Source organism: Rattus norvegicus, chromosome 7 (assembly GCF_036323735.1).
Source record: "Rattus norvegicus strain BN/NHsdMcwi chromosome 7, GRCr8, whole genome shotgun sequence".
Lineage (NCBI taxonomy): Eukaryota > Metazoa > Chordata > Mammalia > Rodentia > Muridae > Rattus > Rattus norvegicus.
The window spans coordinates 112,861,909-112,887,338 of NC_086025.1; the positions used below are offsets into that span (position 1 = coordinate 112,861,909).

General features: G+C 53.5%; 1 protein-coding gene across 7 annotated transcripts; it reads right to left on the minus strand.

The window, feature by feature from the left end:
* Positions 1 to 1,817: 1,817 nt before the first annotated feature.
* Positions 1,818 to 25,430, minus strand: Csnk1e (casein kinase 1, epsilon). Of its 7 annotated transcripts, none has more exons than XM_039079799.2 (12): positions 25,246 to 25,430; positions 22,098 to 22,185; positions 13,474 to 13,584; positions 12,954 to 13,102; positions 10,193 to 10,421; positions 9,351 to 9,521; positions 8,720 to 8,868; positions 5,639 to 5,684; positions 4,746 to 4,938; positions 4,509 to 4,648; positions 3,895 to 3,958; positions 1,818 to 3,084 (listed from the first exon to the last, which is right to left on the minus strand). In XM_039079799.2, the coding sequence occupies exons 2-11, from the start codon at positions 22,171 to 22,173 to the stop codon at positions 3,942 to 3,944; spliced, it is 1,281 nt and encodes a 426-aa protein (XP_038935727.1). In that variant the 5' UTR covers positions 22,174 to 22,185; positions 25,246 to 25,430; the 3' UTR covers positions 1,818 to 3,084; positions 3,895 to 3,941.

The window sequence follows — 25,430 nt, forward strand, 5'->3', positions numbered from 1 at the left end:
AGGTAGATGGATAGATAGGTAGATGATAGGTAGATGGATAGATGGATGGATGTAGACAGGTAGATGATAGATAGATAGATAGATAGATAGATAGATAGATAGATAAATAGATAGATAGATAATAGACAGACAGGTAGATGATAGATAGGTAGATGGATAGATAGACAGGTAGATGATAGATAGGTAGATGGATGGATGGATGGATGTAGACAGGTAGATGATAGATAGATAGATAGATAGATAGATAGATAGATAGATAATAGATAGATAGATAGATAATAGACAGACAGACAGGTAGATGATAGATAGGTAGATGGATGGATGGATGGATGGATGGATGGATGGATGGATGGATGGATGTAGACAGGTAGATGATAGATAGATAGATAGATAGATAGATAGATAGATAGATAGATAGATAGATAATAGACAGACAGGTAGATGATAGATAGGTAGATGGATGGATGAATGGATGGATGGATGGATGGATGTAGATAGATAGATGATAGAGATAGACAGACAGACGGATGGATAGAGCAAGCATGACATGGCACAGACAACTTTCACGAGTTCAGGAGTGGATTCTCTCCTTTTACCACCGTGTGGGTGTCCTGGGAACTGAACTCAGGTCGCCAGCTTGGTGACAGGTACCTTTACTCTCTGAACCACCCACCCAACTCCACCCCACCCTGGTCCGGCTTTGAATCTTAGCTGTGCTCAAGAAAATAGCAAAAATAGACACATTCCTGTCATTAAGAACTACGATTTTGAACCGGGCATGGTGGCGCATGCCTGTCATCACTTGGGAAATAGACAGGAGGTGAGGAGTTCAAGACCATTCTTAGTCTCATATTGAGTCAGTCAGGGACCAGCCTGGGCTACGTAAGACCCTGTCCTCTAAAGCACCGCCTCTCCTCTAAAACAAAATGCGCTCCACAGTTCCCGCTGTGGAGAAAGAACAAGGGAAGCAGGTAAGCTGCATCTCTCCAAGGTTTGTGCCAGCCTCACGCCTCCTGGGCAGGGGCAGGTGGGGCCGCATCTCCCAGTCAGCAAAGGCACATGAGTGACATGCACTTCAAAGGGCAAACCCATCTACCAACTCCCTAAAATCTGTGTTGTCTGAGTAGTGATCCCTATCCCTGACACCCACGTGACAGGGGCTGGCAGGAGAGCCTCTTCCAGGCCAGGTTGTGGGAGGTCATAGAATCTTGGCCTTCAAGCTAAGCCCGGGACCCTGAAAGACCTGGGGAAAACTCAGGGGGTTGTCACCTGTCATCAGACAAGTTTTGCTCTTTCTGGGATGAAACCTATCAAAGTGGCCCCTGCGTTGAGACTCGGACATATGGTTTACAAGTGGTGAGACCAAGGGAGTGAGGGTGGAGACTCCTCCATCAGGACCTGGCCAAGGGACACGGCAAGCAGGGATCATCTTACAGGACATCATGGTCAACCGGAGGACAGGTCCTATGGCCTGGGCTCTACCACTAAGGCTGTAGCCCAAGGCCAGTTTCTGGTTGGGAAGCAAGTATCCCAAACCCTCAGAACTCTCCTATAAATAACAAGGGGCCAGCCTCAGAGCCTCACCTTTCACCCTGTAGACCTAGGTCTCGCTCCACCTAGAGTGCTCTCCTCACCCAGCGGCCAGAGGTCAGAGGTCGCACTGTGTACCTTGAGTTCTCAAAGCCCCCTGGATATACCGCGTTAAGAGGTCCCAATAGCCCCAGCCCCCGCTTCCTCTGAGGCTGTTTCTTTGGACTATACTGTCCCTGGTAAGTCAGCTGAGGAGAAACCCCAAGAGCAAAGAGGCGGACAGAGGGTGGTCTACATCACTTTGTCCTTTTCTACTTTATTACTTCAAATTAACAACCACAATAAAGCTCAAAAAAGTCCAATATTTACACAGGAAAAAAGTACAAAATTCCCCCCAAAGTTCTTCAGTAATTTTTTTTTCAGTTTTTTAAATTACAAAGTAATAAAAAGTTTTGCTCTTTAATTAAAAAAAAAGAAAGGGAAAAAAGAGGTAAATAAATTAGGAAATACACACACTGAGAAAACAAACAAAAATAAAATAATAAAAAACCAGGTGTTAACCAGGAAGGGTAAATTCAACACTTAGCCCTGACCCAGGGTCCTACTCAGAAGTCAGGCCTGGGAAGAGGGGTGACCACAGGTGACGCTCAGGACCAGGGAACTAACTGGTAACTCAGAGCCGATGCCAGCTGGGAGCAGACTCCAAGAGCTTGCCTAAGATCAGGAATGGAAGATGGGGCAGGGGGTGCCAAATACTGGCATCTGGGGACAGGTGGTGGCAAGGACTCTATGCCCTGAGGGATGTGGAGATCATTGTCCACCCCACCTTGACTTTAGGAGAGGAGAACAAAAACTTGGCCAGGCAGGTGTGGCAGGCCACCTGCAGCTCTGAAAAATACTAGTCAGTCTCTCTCTCTCTCTCTCTCTCTCTCTCTCTCTCTCTCTCTCTCTCTCTCATACACACACACACACACACACACACACACACACACACACACACACACACACAAGGCATCATGGTCACCATCTCACTGCACCCTCAGGATCTCTGCAGAGAGGTGAGAAGTGTGTGTGGTGACCGGGATGCTCAGGGAGGGGATTGTGGGAAAGTCCAATACAAAGCTGGCCACTGTCATCACCTGAGGGCTGATGGCGCGTCATCCAAGGCTCGATGAAATCTCCTAGGACTTGTCTTTGACTGGCCAAACCACTCCCTGATGCAAGCTCTTCAGGCACCTCCGATGGCGGCCCGGCACGTGGTGGGCGGTGGTGAGAACAGGTGGCTGGAGTGTGACCCAGTGTCACCAGAGGAGTGTTGGCAGCCTTCAGGTTGGGAGCAGTGGGCAAGGCAAGGGGACAAGCATCCTCAGTGCTAAGGACGTCTTGTCTTTTTGCCATTGGCAAAATAAATCAAAGAAACAAAATCCATTGTCGACTTTGTGCTGGGTTGTGGTTTTTGTGGTTTGTTTGTTTTTCCTTCGTTCGTTTGAACGGTTCTCTCTGTCCTCTCTCTTATCTGTTTTTAATTTGTTTAAATAAAATGCAGTGAAGACACTAGAAGTGAAGCAAAGACAACAGTCAGGTGCCTGGCTGCCTCAGTTTACCCAGCTTATGTGATCCTCTGCCCTGGTGGGCTGAGCGGCCATTCCAGCCTCCAGTCTGTCTGAATGGATTAGCCATTTGTGGGAGAATTTCTACAGTGTGAATTCTGTTTAAGAAACCCTGGTGTGTTTAGCTCAGTGGTAGAGCGCTTGCCTAGGAAGCTCAAGGCCCTGGGTTCGGTCTCAGCTCTGAAAAAAAGAACCAAAAAAAAAAAAAAAAAAAAAAACCAAAACCAAAACCCTGGTGTGAAGCTGTATCCCTTAATGGGTGGGACACTGCCTGCTGACATCCTCTTTCTCCAGGGAGCCCAGGTTCCCAGCCCATACCACCAGAAGGGCTGTGGCCTCTTTCCCAAACCAGGCTATGGGTACAGCCTCCCAAGCCTCAGACAACCACAGGTAGTCTATCCCGAACTCGCCTTGGCCAGAGGGCCTTTCCTGTGTATAAAAGCACCAAGGCCCTTCTACATTCTGGTTCCTTTTTGGTTTTGTACAAATCATCTTATATAACAGCCAAAGGGAGGTAGGCTTAACGCCCTGGAAACCCATGTGTGGCCAAGAGCCTGGTCTCTCCTAAGAACCAAGAGGACAGGAGAATCAAGGACTGAGAAAGGGTTTCCCAAAGTGTCACTGTGTACAGACTCAGGACTGTTTGTGAGAAGCCATGCCTGGGTGGCCGGCTTGGGGTGGGGGTGGGGAGGCTCCTGCTTCCCCATCATGTTCCCCGCCACCCCCAGAGCCCTCAGGAGAAGCCAGCACTCACCTACGCAAACACTGGTCTGTGGTCGCACTCCTCATTTCCCAAGATGGTCAAATGGCACGCTTGTCTTTGGGGGGGGGGGGGCAAAGAAATAGGAGGGAGTCTCAAGACGAGTCCTTAAGCAGGCAGCCACAATGATTCCCCACTCTCTCCCCCTGGAGCCCCATCCATCACAGCAGGCTGCTCAATCTGGGGAGTTTGAGGCTGCCCCTTGCCCTAGAGCTGGAACACTCCTTGGAGGCCAAGGATGGCTCAATCCCAGGTCTGGGTCCACAGAAGTTCATTTCCCACAGGCAGGGGCGGGTAGATCTACCTTTGCCAAGCCCCTCTCCCTACATTCTGAGTCCAAATATGGCCATTAAGTAGGATTACCAGACAGGACCTCCACCCCTCACTGGCATCAGTGTTCATGGGAAACCGCTGAGAGTCGCCCACCCAGACTGGGTCCCGGCAGTGAGTGCTACGGCTTTCTGGGCTGTTATTTCTTTGAGCCTCAGTTTCTCACTTTGCTCAACAGAAGTGGGCTAATTAGCTCCAGCGTGATCAGAGACAGGGGAGGAAGGAAAGGTGCCGAAAGGTCCCCTATGTCCCAGAGAGGCTTGGAAGAGTTGACTCACCTGTGAGGCTGCAATTCGGGAGACCTCTTGTCGCCCAGTGAGGTCTGAGGATGAGACATTGGCAGGCGCACCTCTGTGGAGTCTCATGCTCACCTTCCTCTCTCGGTCTGCCCGTGAGATCGCTCTGGGAGAAGTATTGCCTGGAGGGTGGGGGAGTGGAGGGGAGGCTCCTTCAGTATGAACACAAGCATCCCCTAACCCCACAGGCCCGGCCCAAGCCTCAGCGTCCCTACTGACCAGCTTGCTGGATGCGGGAGGCCGGGGTGGAAGCCACAGGCTCGGCTGCACTTCGGAGTCGGTTGGCGGTAGCCCCTGTTGGTGGGCCAGGGGGCAGGGCTCTGGTCGCGGACCCTCGCAACTGTCCCATCCTCTCTTCCCGTTCGTGCTCTCGTCTCTCCCGGTCTACGTCCTCGGGATTCCGGGCTGCACCCTATAGGAACATGAGAGGGGATTCCAGTCAGCCCAGGGAGGATGCTACTCTGTAACCCGGAACCCTAACAGGATAGCCTGAGGAAACCAGCTCACCTTCCTCCCCATACAAAGAAGGCCAGAGCTTACCATCTACCACAGTGCACAGGGACCAAAGCTACCCAATGCCCAGAAGAGGGAGCTGCCACGGAGGTGGAAAAGCAGAGAGAGCTCAGCCTGTCCTGGCTGATAACTCCAGGATGAGCAGGGGTAAACTCTTGGCCCTTCCAATCTGGCCCCCTCTGTTCTCAACAAAGCAGAAAGGGCATTCAGAGGCCCAAATAGCTGACAGACAGGCCATTACCAGAGAAGAAAGGGCGGGTTCAAACTCTAATGAGGGCAGAGACAGCACTGTCCCGAGGTCCCCTGGTGCCCAATCACAGGGCCACCTTCCTCGGGCTCCTGGACCTGGCCATTACTCCTATTATGGAGCGACAGCCAGTAGACCTAGGGGACCCCATTAATGCTGTTGCCTGGAAGCCCAGGGGAAAGGAAGAAGCCAAATGCTCTGTGGAGAAAAGAGGTCCTCAGGTAAAGCAGGAGAAGGTAGGTGCCTCGAGCCCCACAGGGGCCCATCCTCTAAGTTGCCGCCCCAAGTCCAAGAGGAAGGGAGAAAGGATCAGAAAGAAATGCAGCGTGGGAGCAGCGCCTAGCTGAGTTACCTAGCTGGTCCTGGGGCCGTCCACAGGGAAGGGCAGGGGGCCGCATCTGTGGAGGAGAGAGCTATAGGCTGAGTTGGGAGCCTGCCATGGGCTATGGGGGGCGGGGGGTATAGGCTCTGCAAACCCTCATCTTTCCAAGTACTGGCTAAGAAGCCCTGCTGCTCTGGAAAATGGGGAAGGAGTGGCTTGACTCAGAATGATCCCAGAGTCCTACGGGAAGGAGCCAAGCCAGATAGGCACATCCCCACCTCACCCCATTAACTGTCTGGGGCCAGTCTGAGGTAGAAACGCTGACAGGCTTTGGTCTTACTCGGCCTGGCCAGAGCCTTGTGACCTGCACAGAGTTACAAAGTTCATACAGATCTGGGGATAAACCTAGTCCTGCCGCCGAGTCCTATTCGTCCCTCAAAAGGACACTGTTCAGATACCGTATCTTGGACATCCCGCCCAGAAGCCAGGGCTCAGGACTGCCAGGGTTCCACCCACTCACTTGCTGCCTGGATCAGCCAAAATACAGCCAGCCCAGCCAGAGAAAAAAGGCTGCTGCACTGACAGCCTCTCCTGTGGTAGCAATGGGAAGCAAAGGCTTAATGAGGCTAAGCTAAGAGCTTCACTTAGGGGTGCGGAGCCCAAGACAGGATGTCAGTCTGTTGTTGATGCTTCAAGCTTGGCACAGGGATAGCCAAATGGATGGCTCAGGTCTCAGCAGTTCCAGAAGGCTCAGGACACACCTGGCCCCACGGGGCATCTACCCAACGTGACAGACGCCTCAAGGAACGCACACCAGAGAGTTGTCACGGCCTTTATTTGCCCAGAAGAAAACACAGAAGTCAGTGCAAAGCCACACAAGGGTCTAGCTTTATCTTACAGACCCCAGTCCTCGGCTGTATGGAGTCTCCTCCTGGCTAGAATAGTGGTTGTGTTCTCAGAGAGGAGCATCCGGGGATTCCGGTTCCCTGGGGTGGAACACAGGTGGTCATTTCAAGGTCAAGCGGATCCTTCCGGTCTGTTGCCCACAGAGAGTCTTGTGGCTGATGGCTTGTTTGTCCCAGGGCAGGTGGGAAGGCCTGGTCTCAGGGTGACGGCTGTGAAAGTTTCTCCTGTGAGTTCTGCAGATGGCCAGCCTTGGCAATGAAGCTGGCCACATGGTGACAGGCTCACAAGAGGCGGAGTGAAGGCTGTCCAGCTTTGAACTCTAGAGTCTACTTCCTCCAAGGAGACTCCAGGGAGGGGATCATGGCACTGGCGGCTGGGCCAGGAGGGTGTTTATCTGGCCTGGTGTGAAATTCTGTCAACTGGCCATCCACACAAAGGGCACTGTGCAGGAAGCATCTCCTGCAGCTGTCCAGAGTCTCCCAGAGGACAAATGTCCCCATCTGTCATGCTGGATGTGGCAGCCACTTGTCGTTTCTTAGTGAAATCTGGTGACTGACTGAGGAGCTGGCAACTGTTCCCAATGACTTCAGTGAATGAAAGTCAGCACTATGTGGCTACGACAGAGGGATGCCGAGGTCTAGAGAATACAAAGTCTATTCTTTTGAGCTTCACTGAGAAGGGTCAAAGCCCATCCCCAAATTAGACGTGGGTAATTTTCTGTAGCAAATGTCTGGTGCCCCAGGCCTTGAACATCCGGTAATATAAGAGCTAGCTGCACGACCAGGCCCGTGGCCTACATGATCTGAGCTGGAAGGAGCCTCACTGCCCACCTTTTTCACTCCAGTCCCAGACATAAAAAGCCACAGAGCTTTGCCCCAAGGTCCCCAGCCTGTGATGCTTCCTTAGAGAACAGGCCCAGGCCACTGATTGGGCCCAAAGAGAAGAGGCCAAAAATCAATGTGCCCATCTTGGTGCCCAGAAGACAAGGCCTATCTACGTTCATTCTTAACACTGGATGGAGTGGGGGGCCAAGGGCCGCTCTGTGAAAAGAGAGGCACACGTGGACGAAGAGGAGGAAGTGTTTTAATGAGCTCAGATTCAATACATAGGCCGATAATGGGGTCTAGATCGAGCAGGGTCCTGTGATATGCCACCAACCCCTCCTAGACAGTCACTGCTCCTTCTTCACACTTGTCTAGTCCTCAGGCAGCTGGTTTACTCCTCAGAATCCCATGCAGGGGCTTTCTGTCATAACCTTTCCACTGGACAGCCACCTCAAGCTTGGCAGAGATGGCTGAGACACCCTGGTGGTATCAGAACTGGGGCCCTGGAGTCCAGACCACAGGCCAGTATCTTTGAGGGGGCAGCTGTTCCACCTCCTCCACCGGCCTATCTGGGGGTCCTTGGGTGCCCAGGGGCGCCGGGCACCTGGAAAGGACAGAGAGAGCATTGCTGAGGCTAAGCCTTCGTGCCTGCTGGCTAAGTCACACATCTATGAAGGGCCAGGCCTTGGAAGATCCTTACCAGTAAGTGGGCGAGTAAGTGGGCCCAGCGCAAGGCCAAGGGCGGGGGCAGGGTGACGCAAGAGCTTCGTTGTCTCGGGGCTGAGCCTGGCTCGATGAAGCCCCCTTTTCCAGAAGAGATGTGAAACAAGACACACAATTTCACGGATTCCAGCGCTTGAGGCATTGATTGGTGAATGCTTCTCCCTACCTCCCCACCCCAGGACCCTTAGAAGAGGGAGACAGAACTACCTAGTAAGACCCAGGGTCCTATAACCAGGAACAAAGAAGCCACTCTGATAGGATCCAGGCTGGCCAGGGAGGCCTCAGAAAGGGCCACCACTTGGGATATGCACAAGAGGAACAGGAGAATACAGACAGCTATCAGGGCTGCAGAGGGTCCAGCCAGTGCCATCCATTGGCCATAGGTACACAAGAGGGACTGGAGGCCACGCCAGGTCCTCTCCCACCTGGCAGGAGGTGGTGCCTTCCCAGGGCCCTGCCCCCCATGGCGACATGCCCTGTCTATGCCAAGGTGGCTGGAGACGAGGGGTTCTGGGACCCCTGTGACGTCACTCACACTGTCCAGCTCATATCTCCCGTTTAACGGGAGCCCCGCCCCCCACCAGGTCACTCTGGCCTTATGAGTCAGGGCCTGCCCTGTCCAGTCCCCCAAGCCCGCCTTGGCCTGCCGGTGACTCACGAATTTGAGCATGTTCCAGTCGAAGACGTAGTCATAGGAGAAACCCTGCCGGTGAAAGAGATTGCGGAAGAGCTGGCGCAGGTAGGAGTAGTCAGGTTTGTCATCGAACCGCAGGGAGCGGCAGAAGTTGAGGTAAGTTGAGAACTCAGCTGGTGGGTCACAAGGACAGAAGAGGTGGCTGTGAGGGTGAGTCTCCTGGCAGCCTCAGCACCACCACTGTCCTAGGTACCCACTGACCCTGCAATGGTATCAATCTAAGAAGGGCGGGATGAGAACAGAAGTGTTCGCCACCTGTCTGAACAAGCGCTCTGGGGTCACAGCCACCAGGACCATGGCCGTAAACACAAGGGCTATTCAGAAAAGCCACACGGGATGCAGAGCCCCATCGTGATCTAAGCCACTTCCTCAAACTGTACAAGGCCGAGAGTGGACCTCTGGGATAAGGCAGGAGGTAGGGCTGGGGACACCCAGTATGTAAGGGTATAGGGGTTCTGGCATCCAGCTCCCAGGCAGAGAGATCCCTTTGAGAGACTATCATAAACACTCTGGGGTCAAGATCAGGAGAACCCCATCTAGGCACGGGCCCGGTCTTGCCCTTAAGAGGGAAATGTCACCCCCACTGGCTACTCACAGGGGTAGCCTTTGCAGAGGACCTCGATCGGCGTTGACATCTTCTTCTCGCTGATCCGCTCGTACTTCTGACGCTTGGTGGCTGCTTTGAGGCCTTGCCAGGGCAGGGAGCCCAGGTTGAAGTACATGAGCACATAGCCCAGGCTCTCCAGGTCATCTCGACGGCTTTGCTCTGCACAGGTCAGGAGGTCAAGGGGCCAGTCAGGCTTCGCTTCTCACTATGCACCCCGCCCTCGCCCTCCTCAGTGCCCATTATAACTAGCACCCACCCACGTCCTCCTCCGGATTGCCTGAGGCAGAACTTTCTCATGTCTGCTCCAGCCAGTTTTTCCAGCCCAGGTTCTGTTTCACTCAACAACTGTGTGTGGGCACCACCGCCCCCCTGCCTGGCCTGTCTCGAGCTTAGGGCTCACACGGTAGCTTGAGACATGGCTGGAGTCAAAACCAGCTCCAGAATTCGTTAAGCTGCATGCACGGAAAGAGCCATGTTAAACCCCTGGGCTTGGGGTTGGGGATTTAGCTCAGTGGTAGAGCGCTTGCCTAGCAAGCGCAAGGCCCTGAGTTCGGTCCCCAGCTCCGAAAAAAAGGAAAAAAAAAAAAAAAAAAACAAACAAACCCTGGGCTTGCATTTCCTAGACAAACAAGTGAGAAACACTGCCACCCACTCAAGATGGCCAGTAGACAAACTCTGCTTATGAAGGGGTCCATGTGAAACAAGTCCAGGCCTGGGCCTGGTAGAGTAGAGAACCTTCTCAGTGAGGCTCTCCAGAAGAGTCTTCAACCCAGGCAGGGACATGGGCCCATCCTGGCCACAGCATGTTTGCTCGGGCTCTGCTCACTCACCAATGCCCAGGTGGGTGTTGATAGAGGCATAGCGGGCAGTGCCGGTCAGGTTCTTGTTTTCCCGGTAGGGAATATGCTGGTGTGTACGGGCATCCCGGTACTTCTTGGCCAGGCCGAAGTCAATGATGTATACCAGATTGCCTTTCTTCCCCAGGCCCATGAGGAAGTTGTCAGGCTTCACGTCCCGGTGGATGAAGTTCTTGGAGTGGATATACTCGATGCGGCTGATCTGAAGGAGGCAAGGAGACGGCAGGTCACTCAACAGAGAAGGCAAATGTCCACCTGGCCCTGCTCTGGCCAGGAAGGAAGACCTAGTCTCAGCATGAAGGGGAGTTCAAGGCTGGGCCTTCCCAAGCAACAAGGAAGGACTTCAAAGGAGTTCATAAAACATGGCGTGAGACAGACAGCGAAGAATTAGACCAAGAAAGGCAGCTGGGTCCTAAGAACCCCTGACTGGCTCGACCGTCTCAGAACCTGGGCCGCCACATGTAAGGGCACGGAGACAGAGGGAGCACAAGATGGGACTATCCCTACCACCCGGCTTCCAAACGCCACCGAAAGTCAGGCAGAGACTCCTTTATGAGATTTGTTTACTTTTTAATTAGTGAGTGATCCCCACATGTTCAAGGCCAGATTGAAACCCTGTCAGAGACAGAGAATTTTTAAAAGCTCAAACGAATAATCATGCACATGATATATCTTCTGGGTTTCACGCGTGAGAATCTGACCGTTCTCCTCTGCATGAACGCACGTGAATGGAAAAATGCATGATGGACGGCTATATACTAAGGCAAGATCTGCGCCTTCCAGGGCAGGTGCGAAATTCTGAGATCCCTTATTATTTATTGTTTTCACATCTGCCTGTGGACAGACACGGTGCTGTGGTATGCCTGCGAAGTAAGTCAGTTCTCCCCTTCCACCATGTGAGTCCTGGGGATCCACCTTAGGCCATCAGACTTGGCAAGAAGGAATCTCACCACTGAGCTATCCTGTTAGCCTTATGGCTTCATATAGGTTTTTGCATACGTGTGTACAGGTTCACATGTTTGGGTGATTTTTTTTTTTTTTAATACCACTGCCAATTGGAGGGGGTGCCTCTTAAGTACCAGGTGAGTGTTCCATCACTGGGCTCCTCAGCTCTGGTTTTTATCCTGGAGACAGAGTCTGAACTACGCATCCCGGGCTGGCTCCAAACGCCTGGCAAGCCTCCAGCCCCAACCTCCTGAACACTGGAATGACTGACATGAGCTACTACAACCTAGGTCTGAATTTGGATTTTCTTTATCGTTGGTTTCTTGGTTTTGTTTTAAGATAGGGTCTTACACTGTACTTCAGGCTGGCCTTGAGCTTACCGTCATTCCTCTGCCTCAGTCTCCTGAGTGCCGGAAGGACAGGCCTGAGCCCCCGCATCCAGATTCTGGTTTTATCTTTTTCTTTTCCTTTTTTAAGCGAACCAAGTCAAAGCTCATTAAAAAGAGGTTTCAGGGGGCTGGAGAGATGGCTTAGCAGTTAAGAGCGCATATTTCTCTTCCAGGCGACCTGGGTTCGGTCCCCAGCACCCACCTCGGGTAGCTTACAATGACCCGCAACTTTAGCTCCAGGAGACCTGACACCTCTAGCCTTAGGAAGCATCAGCACAGACCCGCACTTGTGGAATAAATAATTACTCTTCTCTTTTGGCCTCTCAAGACAGGCTTTCTCTGTGTGTAGCTCTGGCTGTCCTGGAAGGATGGCCTCAAACTCAGAGATGCAACTGACTCTGTCTCCCAAGAGCTGGGATTAAAAGTGGGAGCCACCACACCTAGCTTTTTAAATAAATCTTAAAAAAAATAAAGTGAGAAAAACTGAAGACACCCAGCGTGGGACTTTGTACCCCATCCCTCTCTATGCAAGCACTCTCAGGTATACGTACACACACACACACACGCACGCACGCACGCATGCACGCACACATACAGCCACACACACGCACCCCAAGAGGCTATTTTAACACAAATCTAAGCAGGAGTCTAACAGAAATGGGGGTGCTCAGGAAAAGGGCTGTGCTGGCTGGTTTTACATCAGCTTGACACAAGCTAAAGTCATCTGAGAGAAGAGAGCCTCAACTGAGAAAATACTTTCCTAAGATCAGGCTGTAGGCAACCCTATAGGGCATTTTCTTAAGGATTTGATGGGGAAGGGCCTGGGCCATTGTGGGTGGGGCCATCCCTGGGTTCATGGTCCTGGGTTCTATATTAAGCAACTGAGCGGGCTGGAGAGATGGCTCAGTGGTTAAGAGCACCCGACTACACTTCCAGAGGTCCTGAGTTCAATTCCCAGCAACCACATGGTGGCTCACAACCATCTGTAAAGAGATCTAATGCCGTCTTCTGGTGCGTCTGAAGACAGCTACAGTGTACTTATATATAATAAATGAATAAATCTTAAAAAAAAAAAAAAAAGCAACTGAGCAAGCCATGGAGAGCAAGTCAATAAGCAGCACCCCTCCATGGCGTCTGCACCAGCTCCTCCAGGTTCCTGACCTGTCTTCCTTTAATGAACAATGAGGGGAGTGAGGGAAATAAACCCTTTCCTCCCTGAGTTGCTTTTGGTCATGGTGTTTCCTCATAGCACCAGTACTCCTAAGATAGGGGTGGACACAGCAAAGAGTGGGTGTGAGCTCCCTCAAGGGAGAGTGGCCTCCCTTTTCCTTTCTGAGAGAGCTTTCCTCGGTGCACCATCTCGGGGAGTCACCTGAACAACTGGAGGGGCGGGGACTCACCATCTGGTCGGCCAGCAGCAGCACCGTCTTGAGGCTGAACTTTCGGGAACAGAAGTTGAAGAGGTCTTCCAGGCTGGGCCCCAGCAACTCCATGACCATCACGTTATAGTCACCCTCAGCCCCGCACCACTTGATGGATGGGATCCCCACTGGGCCCATGGGAGAGAGATTGGTCAGCAGTGGTCACTCCCCACGCATGTCCTCTGCGTCAGGACCACCATCCCCCACCCTACCCTAGCCTGGGCGAGAGATCCTCTCCTTTCCTCCTCTCCTTGGGCACCTCCATCTCCCCACCACTCCCAGCCCCATCCCTGCCTCACCTCCCCCACCCCTGCCTCACCTCCCCCACCCCTGCCTCACCTCCCCCACCCCTGCCTCACCTCCCCCATCCCTGCCTCACCTCCCCCACCCCTGCCTCACCTCCCCCATCCCTGCCTCACCTCCCCCATCCCTGCCTCACCTCCCCCATCCCTGCCTCACCTCCCCCATCCCTGCCTCACCTCCCCCATCCCTGCCTCACCTCCTCCCTGCATCATCTTGTAGAACTTGCTCTCGATGTGGAGCTGTGGGTGCTTCGTCTTCACACATTCGAGCTTGATGGCTACTTCCTCACCAGAGGCAATGTTGGCACCTGCCCGCGTCAGAGGAGGTAAAGGACCAGCATCAATCTCAAGGGACCGTGGGGTACCTACCATTCAGCATTTGCGGTTGCCTGAGGCTGTCTGGGGACCAGGAGCACTCAGTGAGACTGAAAAGGGGTCACAGAGGAACCAGGGAGTGTGTGGGTGGGCACTCCAGAGGCTTCCTGCGCAGCCTATGAGAAGTACATGGGAGGGAAGGAGATAACACACCCTAAGCTGCTTAGAGGCCACAGGTCAGGCGCACCCACATAGACTGACACACCTGTGGGGGTTGAGGGGTAGACGATGACGCACAGAACTTAATCCTAGCGACTGGCAGGTCAGTGCGTGTGTCGACTCTGAAGGGTCGCAGAGAAGAGGGTTTGGGGGCCCAGTGAGGCTGTGGGCATCCTGGGATGCCCCACGACAACTCCAAGTGTAAGGGAGCTCGGTAAGGAATCAGCCTAACCGCCAGTCCCTCAGTCACAGAAAAGGCAGCCCTCGCATTCCACCCCAGCACGTTCTCATCCGGTTCCCAACCCCATTACACACAGAAGAAACAGGCTCGGCCAAGACCACATGGCTCGATGGAGAAATGGAATGTGGATCCAGTTCTCTGAGCTTCTGAGTCTGGGCATGAGGGGCCTGTCTGCATCTCTGCTCCCCCACCCACTCCTGGTTTCTCACAGCTGGACGCAAGATGCTCTAACTAGGAAATGATACACTCCGAGGCCTAGCTCTCAGCCTGGGGCTGTGGCTCCAGAAGTCACACGACAACCTGGACACGGCACTCACACCCGCAGTCCCAACTTGGGGGAGGCTGAAGCAAGAGAACTCCCTGAGTTCAAGGTCAGCTAGGTTTACACATGAATTTCAGGCCAGCCTGGGCTACAGAATGATTTCTAGCCTAGGCTACAGAGTGCTTGGAAGGGAGGTAGAATAGCACATTAGTGTTCTGTCTGCTTGTTCCTGTGTGTGACGGACCAGGGGAGGGGAAGGGGAGGTGTTCCTCAGGGAGATGGCAAGCTGGCTCAGAAGATAAAGGTGATTGCTGCAAAGCCTGATGACCTGAGTTCAATACTCAGAACCTATGCAGAAGGAAAGAACCACCTCGAAAAGCTGTCTTCCGACCTCCACACACACAAGCATACACACATACTAATAAAGATAAGGGGGAAACGTCAAAGGCTCCCTCTCCTTCAAAAACATTCTGAACCCCTTCACACTGGCCAAAGCACAAGACATAAGGCTGAAAGAAAAACATACAACTCTTATCACAGGCAAACAGCTAATGGACAGGAAAGACCGGACAGGAAACAGACAGAGGACGTGAACTGACAGTGCCCACAGGGGAGAGAGCGGCCTCCTCCAGACACAAAAGACCCTGAAGATGGTTCCGTCTAGCACAGCCACAGGTCCCACAAGGCTTACGCTTTTCACAGGCCCGGCTAAGGCCACTGGGCTCTCCTCCCCTACACAGTTAGCGGGTGACTTTCCATGTCCCAGCTGTGACAGGCACCTCTACCTCAGGAGATTGGTCGACATTCCTTAATGATCTTTTAAAAGATTTTAATTTTTGCTGGATGTGGTAGTATAAGCCTCCAACCCAGCAGAGACAGGCAGATCTCTGCTGAGTTTGATCTGGTCCACATAGCAAGTTCCAGGCCAGCCACGGCTGCATAAGGAGTCTTTGCCTCAAAAAAAGGAAACTTCTTTTTTTCATATGTGTGTGTGTTTCAGGGGAGCAGCATATGGATTTGAGCACAGGTGCCACAGAGGCCAGGGCGTCACACCGGATTTCCCTGAAGCTGGAGTCACAGGCAGGGTGAGCCACATACCGTAGGTGTTGGGAACCGAGAGCCAAACTCCGGTCCTCTGCAAGAGCAGAATAAACTCATTTTCTTTCTTATTTATTTATTTTTGTTGTTGTTTTTCTTTTTGTACAGGCGGGGTTTCTCAGTGTAGCCCCTCAGTGAGGTTATTCTGGAACTCTCTGTAGACCAAGCTGGCCTCAAACTCAGAGATCTAACCGTTAGGCTCAAAGACACGCACCCCCACCGCCTAGCACTTTTTTTCTTTAAAGCAGGGCCACACTACGTAGCCTGCCTGACCTGGAACTCAGAGATCCACCTACCTCTGCCACTTCTCCAGCCCCATTAGCCAGCAGCCTTGTGTGGTGTGAGCGCCTGGCCAAGGCTGTCCACTGTGGAGTGTTTGCAGTAAGTAAAAGCTTGGAGCCACCCACATGTCCGTCTTTCGGGACTGGCTAAATAAAGACTAGCTGATCCGTAACAGAGCACAATGGTGAGGGGAGGAGGAAGCTCGCTCTGTGTAGCGGTGGAAGATCTCCAAGACACAGGAAGCGAAAACGAGAAAGCACAGACCCGCACTCTGTGCTCTTTCAGACGGGGAAGCGTCTGAGCTGCAGCCGAATGAGGAACAAGAATGGTCGACTGGGGGGGGGGGGGGCACTTCACAAACATCGACGGGGGGGGGGGCACTTCACAAACACCTTATCGCATGTCGCTTTTTACTGGCGTGCTCTTGCTAAAATGTCACGTGTAAACTATGAGATAGAGTCACAGGCACTTTGAAACTGTTTACGGTTTAGTTTAAATGTACGGACAATCTGAGAAAGTGTCCACCACAGCCTCAAAGGCCCATGCCCTTTAGCAATCCACCCCAACCCCCACCCCCATTCCTTCCCCCAGCCCCTAGTGACCAGAACTACTTTCTGCTAAGGTCTTGCCTAGTCTGGACATGTCAGTGAGATAAAAGCACGTGCTATGTGTTCTTCTGCATTCTCTCACGTAACACGTCATTCTAACTTTTGCATATGCATTTTGATTTCTGAGCCACATAAAAGAAAATCAGATTAGATGGCTAAATCTAAGGAGCAACTGGAGACTGGTTTGCAAACGACTTTAACAATTTCAACGTTTGTCAGGCAGTAGTGGTGCACGCCTTTAATCCTAGCACTCGGGGGCGGGGGGGGGGGGGCAGAGGCAGGTGGGTCTCTGAGTTCACCGTCAGCCTGGTCTATAGAATGAGTTCCGGGACAGTCAGAGCTACCCAGAAAAACCCTGTCTCGGGAAAAAAAGTTTAGGATCATCATCTTCATCACGTGTGTGTGTGTGTGTGTGTGTGTGTGTGTGTGTGTGTGTGTGTGTGTGTGTGTGTACACAGGCCAGAGGTGTTGGAAGTTTTCCTCAACCACTCTCTGCCTTATTTTTTAAGACAAAGGCTGGAGAGATGGCTTAGCTGTTAAGAGCACTTAGCTCTTCCAGAGGCCCCTGGTTTGGTTCCCAGTGCCCGAGTGGCAGCTCACAGCCATCATCGGAAACTCCAGTCCCAGGGGATCCAACAGAAGCACAAGCACAGCACGAACAGAGCGCATGACACACAGGCAGGCCGACCCACCCCAACGCCAAAATAAAGAGTAAATCAAACTTTGGAGACAGGGTCTCTCACTGAACTCGGAGCTTGCCCAGTCAGCTAGACTGGCTGGCCAGCAGGCCCCAGGGGTCCTATCTCTGCCTCATCGGCATTGACTGGGATTACAAGTTTGAGCCACCAGGCCCAGCTTCCTTTCTTTTTTAAAGCTGTGTATGAGGAGGGTGCAGGCTTGCCCAGGCCCTCAGGATGGTGGGGCAAGCACTTCATTTTCTTCCCAGCTCCCTGTTAAGGTCTTTGGACATATCAACAACCACTGTTCAATAGAGCAGTTTTCTGGGGGCTCTTAAGGATACAGCAAAAAAAGGGACCTGGGGTGACATGGAGTCCTGTAATACCCTGTCTTGCCATGGGCATCAAAAGCAGGAGAATGTGGTGGATGAGAGTGTGATACTTGTAATTGTAGCACTTGGAAAGCAGAGACTGGAGGATAGTGAGTTTGAAGCCAATCTGGTTGTACACCATGAGCCCATCTCCTACAGACCCAAGCTGCTGGATCTTAGACCTTGATCCTGCCACCTCCTGGCCAAGGGATGATGATGACATCATCACCAACACCATCATCACCATCATCACCATCATCATCATCATCATCATCACTATCATCACCATCATCATCATACCACCTCTCCATCATCAACATCATGTGTATGTGTAGTTACATAGACATCTATACAGAAGCCAGAGTTGATGCTGGAAGTTTTCCTCAGTCCCTCTCCATTAGAGATGGCTCTGATCTCCTACTTCTGAGCCCAAGAGGCTGCTGCAAACTGCTAGCTGACTTAGTTTCTGGGGCTGTTCATGACAGACAGCAGCTCAGCAGAACCCGAGCGCACAGCAAGCAGTCCACTGTGAGGGCCGATGAGTGACCCATCCCAGCCAGAGACGGAATGAAGCGAGGTGGTGAGGGGTAAGAATTGCCCGCCTGGGAGTGAAGGAGGAAGTCCCTGTGAGGAGCCTAGAGAAATGGTTGCTTGTTGAGATCCTGCCACAGGGACAGGCAAAGGCAGGAAGAGTGCAGCTGAGGGGTTTGGGGCAGTGAGGACCAGGGGCAGCTGAGAGGGGAGTGGCAGAGGTCGGCAGGGTGAGGGCTGAGACCTAAGGGCTAAGATCCTGCTCACCCAGCTGAGGGTCACAAGCAGTACAAGCATCCAGTGACGTGACGGAGTTCTTAGTCTCGACAGTCCTGACATTCGAGGTTCGACAACTCTTTCTGAACTGTCCGGAGTTTGGCAATATTCTTGGCTTCTACCCACTAGACGCCATGGTCGCACCCACCCGCCTCATGTTGTAAGAACCAGAAATGTCTTCAGAACTTGCCAAATGCCCTCCAAGACACAAAAGTCACCCCTCGCTAAGAACAGACAGTGTATAAGAAAGGGATGGAGGGAACTTATGGAGTAAAGGAAAGTCTGGGCGGCCACAGCAAGGTGCAGAGATGACCCCTAGGGTCATTGATGACTCAGCAGACACAGAGAGCAAAGGCGGGGCTCTTCATTACTTTGAAGTCTGAGGCCACCCTGCCAGTGCCAGGGCAGTCTCTATTTGACACGGGAAAACCCAACACATCAAAGGTCGGATGACCATATGTCACAAAACTTCCCAGGCCAGCAGCCTGGGACCTAAGCAATTAGGCAAAGTCTTCTGACCCCCAGACAAGAGCCACTGCTCCCTCCCCACCTACCGTCACACCAACAGGTCTTGGGCAGTCTGATTCCTAGCAGGAGGCAGTCAGGCTCTTCTCTGACTTCCCTTAATCCTGCCAACCACTAGGAAAAGGTTCAGTGAGGCTAAGTGGCTGGCCTAGGCCAGACAGAACTGGCTGGAGCAGAGCCAGGATTTCAAATCTCCCAACTCTGCCTTTTCCTCTGTAACAGCTTCCAAGCACACTGTTCGTGTATACTGCAGGCAGCGCTGGGTCTGCTAGGGTTGTCCTGACACTCTGTCCACCTTCTGTGGGGGTGACAGAGAGCAGGGCAACCACAGAGGCAAATGGCACGTATGGGTGCCTCGCTGAGGGGCTTCATATGCAAAGGCTTAGAAACCAGAAGAAAGGACCTGCCTCCTGACCCATAGTTCCACTCTGCACCAAAACGGAGGAGCTGACTGGTCCCCAAAACAGTTTTGGAGGAAGTGTGAACCTGGTTGGCTCCAGACGGACTGGAAACCCGGAGAGAAGCTGGAGGCAAAGAGGGAGGGGTGAGCAGCCCCTTTAGCTAGCTGTGGCCACCTATGCAGGCACAGAGACCCAGGGAGGGGTGTACTGAGCCCATTCATCCTTGCACCAACTGCAGCAGCAACTCTGACATCCGTAAGAAAAGGCTGAAGCCTGTGCATGGTAACACACACCTTTAATCCAGAACAGGGAGGCAGAGACACTCCACCTCTGACTTCAAGGCCACCCTGGTCTACATAGTGAGTGAGTTCCAGGCCAGCTAGGACTACTCCGTGAGACTGTCTCAGACAAACTAAAGGCCATCTCTATAGCCACCCACTCTCTACCCTTTGTAGGGTTGAAGCTCAGAGCCTCCCCTCATTTTAACAGAACTTAAGAGCTCCTGCAGGGTCCAGTCAACCTTAGACCCTAAAAGGAGGGAGACGGATAGACAGGAAGGTGGGCTGAGGGCTTCGCAACCACTCCTCAAGGCTCTCATTCCAAGACTTCCTTGAGGTCAATCCTGGAAAGGAGGTAGATGTGGAAGCCTAGCCTGGCCCCACCTGTAGAGGCCATCTGGAGTCAGCCCCTGGCCCAGCACCATGATGAGAATGTGGCCAGCACTCTGAACAAAGCGTGCCAGCAAGGCCAGTCAAAGGGGGACCTTCCGTCACCACCATTCCCACACAGGCAAGGGGTTCATGCAGTGCGGCCCTACTTCTCACAACACTGTCTCAGATGGGGAAGTCAAGGCCAGCAGGGAACCAGAGTTTACAACTAGCAAAAGCAAAGACCCAGGGTCAATGCATTCATTCCAGAGCTGACACAGGCAGGAGTAAATCTGGGCCTGGCAGTTAGCATCATCGAAAGACACCACAGATAAACAGGAAGTCCTCCCCTCCCAGGGAGGCAGACCTCAGGAACAAGGGACACTGGCCTTTCTGAGTGACCTTGCACTGTGCTTCTCCATCCACAAGTGTTCATATCCCTTTTGCAGAAGAGGGGCCAGCACAGGGCACTCTTGAATAGCAGATTAAACAAGTCAAGAGCTGCATGCATGCATGTGCACACACACACAATACACAACACACATTCCTCGAACCTATGCCAGGCTCAGAGAAAGGGACAGCCCAAGTCACACAGTAAATGGGGAGCACTGGGAACCAGAAACAGGCCCACTCGGTTCCCACATCCCTGCTCTCTCCTATCCTACCACATAGAATATTTTACAGCCTTCATCGGATATCTGCCGTGAACGGGCCACATTCTGGGCACTGGGGTGGGGTTGGGAAGCAGACCCAAGCATACACCAGCTCCTTCTGAAAGGAATGACAGGACCCAGACACACCTTGACTTCACGTTACTTATTCTTTGAACAGTTATCTCACTACTTGGAACAATCTTCCCGCCTCGGCCTCCAGAGTAGCTTTGTCTACAGGTGCACACCACCACACCCCATAGAGAAACAGCGAGCGGTCGACAGGGCATGGGATCCACCTGACGCTGGGCACAAAACTACTTCACCGCTGTTCCATTTGTGACCTGCGACAGTGCTTGGTCATCCGGGACAAAGATGGGGACACTGAGGTCCCAGGGCAGCTGCCTGAGATAAGGTCTAGACTCCAGGGATGTCTGTGTCCCATTCTCTCTTCTACCCTTGCACTCAGTGGAGCTGTGGTGCCAAGGTGGCCCCAGCTAGTTTCCCTAGCAGTCACCTTTGCCTCCTGCCATCAGAAGAAAGGGACAGCCTGGGTCACACAGGAAATGGGGAGCACTGGGAACCAGAAACTGGGGATGCCTTGAGGGTGACAATGCCAAGAAAGGGGCTGTAGGTAAGAGCTAAGAAGGCCTGTGCATCCCCTGCCCACTGCCCTGAGGCTTGCGGGATGACAGCATTCGTACTTGAAATGGACAGGGGCTTGGAGCACCAGGAAAAAGAAATCCTTGACCAAACCGATTAATGACTACAGTGTCTCTAGTCTCTGTCCAGGACAGAAGTGATTCATTTTAGTTCTCTGAGGAAGAAAACAAGAGGCAGCTGGGCCTCCTCCTGAGGAGACAGGGCAGCACCAAGGATGACCTGGGAGGCTTGTCACCACACTAGCAACTCCAAGACTCCCAACTCCATCTATGTGGTTACCACGCAAACTCTCCCCTCCAGGCCAACAACACTCAAAATGGCACAAGGCCAGGCTAGGAAGGCAACACTGGAGGGAGGCTGGGGACTCGTTTCTCCCTCACTAGAGGCTGAGGTACCCAGCAATCTGCTTAAAATGACATCAGAGGGGGTTGGGGATTTAGCTCAGTGGTAGAGCGCTTGCCTAGGAAGCCCAAGGCCCTGGGTTCGGTCCCCAGCTCCAAAAAAAAAGAACCAAAAAAAAAAAAAAAAAAAAAATGACATCAGAGCAAACCCAGATTTCTAAAAGGCAGCACATCCAGGGACAGGGAGCTCCCAGAGGGATGAGATCCTCTCTCTGTCATTCCAAAGGAGGCCCAGACTGCATTCCAGAAAGACACATCTAAGGGAGAAGCCTGGACTTCCTGGGAGCCTCCCAGGGGTCCAGGATAGCCAAAGCATTTTCTATCCATCAGTATTCTTTTGCCAGGACCCTAGGGGTGGGAGCGCCAACCCAGCCAGGGCTTTCCCATGCCTCATAGAGACCCAGGTCAGTGGCAGCTGGAAGTCGGCTAAATATACCTCCTCTGCTCTTATGGCCTGCTGAGGCCCTGCCTGCCTGGCAGTGAAAGACACCCCCAGACCACCTAGGCTCCCTTCTGGATCTGGGATGACCCCAGGGGGCTTGTAGGCCATGCCACACAACCAGAGCAAAGTCCTGCTCCCAGATCCCGGGTTCCCCCCTCCTCCTCATGCCAGAGCTGCCCCCAAGGGCCACAGCTGGAGGCCCAGTCTCTTACCCAGGTAGATGTCGCCAAAGGACCCACTGCCGATCTTCCGGCCCAAGCGATACTTGTTTCCCACACGCAGCTCCATGCTTCAACCTTGCTGCGGGGAGAAGCAGAAACAGGTCATGGACAGGACCTCCCGCACCAGAGGGCCCGGACCCTTCCTCCACCAGAGGCAGGCAGTCTCCTTCTCCCTCCCACTGTCTGGGAAGCAATCTGACTTCACTTCGCTCAAGGGCAGCCAGGTGTCGGGTAGTCCTCATGCCCACACACCTGGGCAAAGCCGAGGCAGGTTTAGAACAAGTTTCACTCAGTTCAGAAAAGATGGGCTCTGAGCCAAGGCCCAAGAAGGGAACGCCAAGCAGACCCTCAGAGGAAGGCTGGCTGGCTACAAGGGGCTCAGGCCCTAAGTCAAGGACAAAGGGTTAACAGGAAATAGACAGGAGCATGGTCTTGGGTCTTGTGCTCAGCAGTGAAATCTCCACCAACACCATCAGGTGAAAGGCCGAAAGTCTCTCCAAAATGCTTTCTCTGCAAACACTCTGGAGACACTTAAGATACCCTAGGGAACCTGGACCCCAGAAATCTGACAGATAGGAGGAACAGGGTCCACAGAAATAGACCATCCTGAAAACTGTAATAGCCCCTGACAGCAAGTTCCAACCTCCAGGATAAAGGGAAGAGCCCCACAGAGCTCCTTGGCACTAAGAGACTCCTGAGGCCACAGGGTACCCACCTCTATCCCTCCCTCTGGGCTGCTAGGCTCACACAGGGCTAAGCTGACCGAAAGTTCCAGCAGGCCCCACATAAGAGGGTCTGGTCTCCACTCAGAAAGGGAAGGCAAGGTACCTCCCAATGCCTCTCAGGCCAGTACAGAACCATTTCTCAGGCCTTTCTGCACACATATCTTTGAGTGGACTCTCAGGCAGACTTTCCTGAAGACTAGAGGAAGGGTTTCCTGAGACAGGTCCCATCCCTGTGGAGTCAGCTCAATAGCTTGCTCCTTCCTCGGATTAGGTGGAGGCCTCAAGCCTGTGGATAATAAGGATTGGGGCACCATGGAAGGGACCCCTCTGTCCTGGCCTGGTAGAGGTCTGGGTAACTGTGTTCCAGGCCAGCAAAAAGGAAGACTCGATGAATGGGGGATGAGGAGGCAGGGAATAGTAAACTATGAGACAGGGAATGGGGTCCTCGACACCCCTGCTTTTTACACATGAGCTAGTGTAGGTGAACAAGAGGGCATTCCTTTTGCAGACGGGAACCCAAGCCTGGAACGGCCTTGCTACCCTTCCCATACCACCCAGCAGCAAGGCAAGGGCAGAAACCTCACCTAGAACCAAACAGGGCCTCCTACCCAGAACATATTTCACTCCAGGCTTGAGAAGTAAAAATCGAAGGTGAGACAGTGACTGTGCTGCCCCTTCCCTGGGCCAAGCCTGCCCCCAGCTGCCAGGCCTGGAAGGAAGCCGGGAGAGATTCACTAGGGCTCCTTGATCAGCCCAAGAGCCAAGAGATCCAAGCCACGAGAGACACCCTAGCCTAGTACTAGCTCCCAGAGAGCCACCACAGTCTTTCCACCAGCCACAAGGAAGTGGCTGCCACTGGGTGCCAGCCAAACTCTGGGCTCTCCATCATGGGTCTCTGCCCACATGGCTGGCCTGGCCCAGCTGAGCTGCCCTGGATGCCAACAGCAGTACTGCATATCTGCAGAAAACCCACCAGCCTGGCACCACGGGTCCACACATGGTCCAGCTTGCTAAGTGCACCCACCAGGGGAAGACGGTTGTAGAGGTTCACACTTATGACCCCTACAGGAAAGGGAGGGCTGGCTGTGTACTCACAAACAACCCCCCCACCCCCCAAAGCCGGGTTTCCACTAACGCCAACTCAGAGACCATACATGGCATCTGGGAAAGCCACAGGTTAGGAAAGGAACATAAATACACTGCATCCTATATTACATAAATACCCACGCCAGGTTATATAAATACCAGTGCCCTCTGTCTGGGAGTCTTACATAAATACACTGCACATGACCCCCAAGCCCCTCTCCACTCACGGCTGTCTGCTCAAAAGGGGAGAGAGCTATAACCACCAACCCTGCAAGACCCGGCCAACGCCAGGGTCTCTCCACCCTGGAGACCAGAGCCCTGGAGAGAGTCTAGCCTGTCCTAACCCTCCTCCACTTAAAAGCCCCCCCCCAAAGAAAACGACTTCCGGATAGGGGCTTCTTCAGGGAATCCGAGTATCTTTCCAATTCTTCACTCAGTCCCTTCCGGGAGGGTGGGGGAGGGGAATAAACAAAGTTAAAAAAAAAAAAAAAGATGGTCATGAGGAGTCAAGACTTCTCAGCTGGTTAGAAAAATTACAACTACAACCAGCCGGGCACATGGGCAGTCCCGTGTCACACACACACACATACACACACCCCTCCTGACACACACACACCACCCACCTTCTGCAGGACCAAGACCATGGTCAATGAATCAGTGGGATAAAAACTGAAGGAATACTCTAAACCTAAGAAAGGCGTCCCAAACGCCAAGTACTAATTGCAACTGCACCCCTTTCTCTTTCTCCAGACCCCCTTTCCAGGGGGAGGCTATGCTAAGAAATATGTGGGAAAACTCTGGACAAAGTAGGGGGAGGGGGTGGCCTAAGTCGCAGCCCTGCCTCTGAGGCGCCCAGGCACCCAGCTTTCAGAGGCTTGAAGCACAAGGCTGTCTCGCACACCGCAATGAGAATCCAAGCGATAAATAACCCCCTCCCTTCTTCTCACCACAAAGGAAAACAAAGCCGGTGGCCCGGGTGACCACGCACCCCATCACTTAGGACCCCCGCGCGCCCCCACCCTACAGGAGAATGGCTTCAGTGACCCGGAGCCCAGGGCACAGAGGAGGGACCGCGGCCGGCTGGAACCCGAGCGCCCCCGGGACCCCAGCCAGGCCCTTGCCGCAGATCCCCCGCCCCAACTCGGGGCCGCCTCGGTGCACCCGGCGGCCTGCGAAGCGCCCGTCCCCTCCGCGTCCCCGGCCGCGCCTTTGTCCTCACGGGCGGCGCCCCCAGCCCTGCGCGGACGCGCGTGTCCGCCCCGCGCTCGCGCAAAAAGAAAACACAAAGAGGCGGAGGGAACCCCGCTTCCCCGGCCCCCGATGCTCACCGCGCCGGGGCGGCCCGCCGGGGCGGATGCCAGAGGATTCGCCGGGCCGCGGGCGCGCCAGCCTCTCCCCGGCCCGCTGCGCTGCGCTCGGCCCGGCCGGGCTCAGGCTCCGCGCTCCGCCGCCTCCCGCCGCCCGCCCCCGCCGCCGGCTCGCGCGCTCCCTGCCCGCGCGCGCGTCCCCGCGG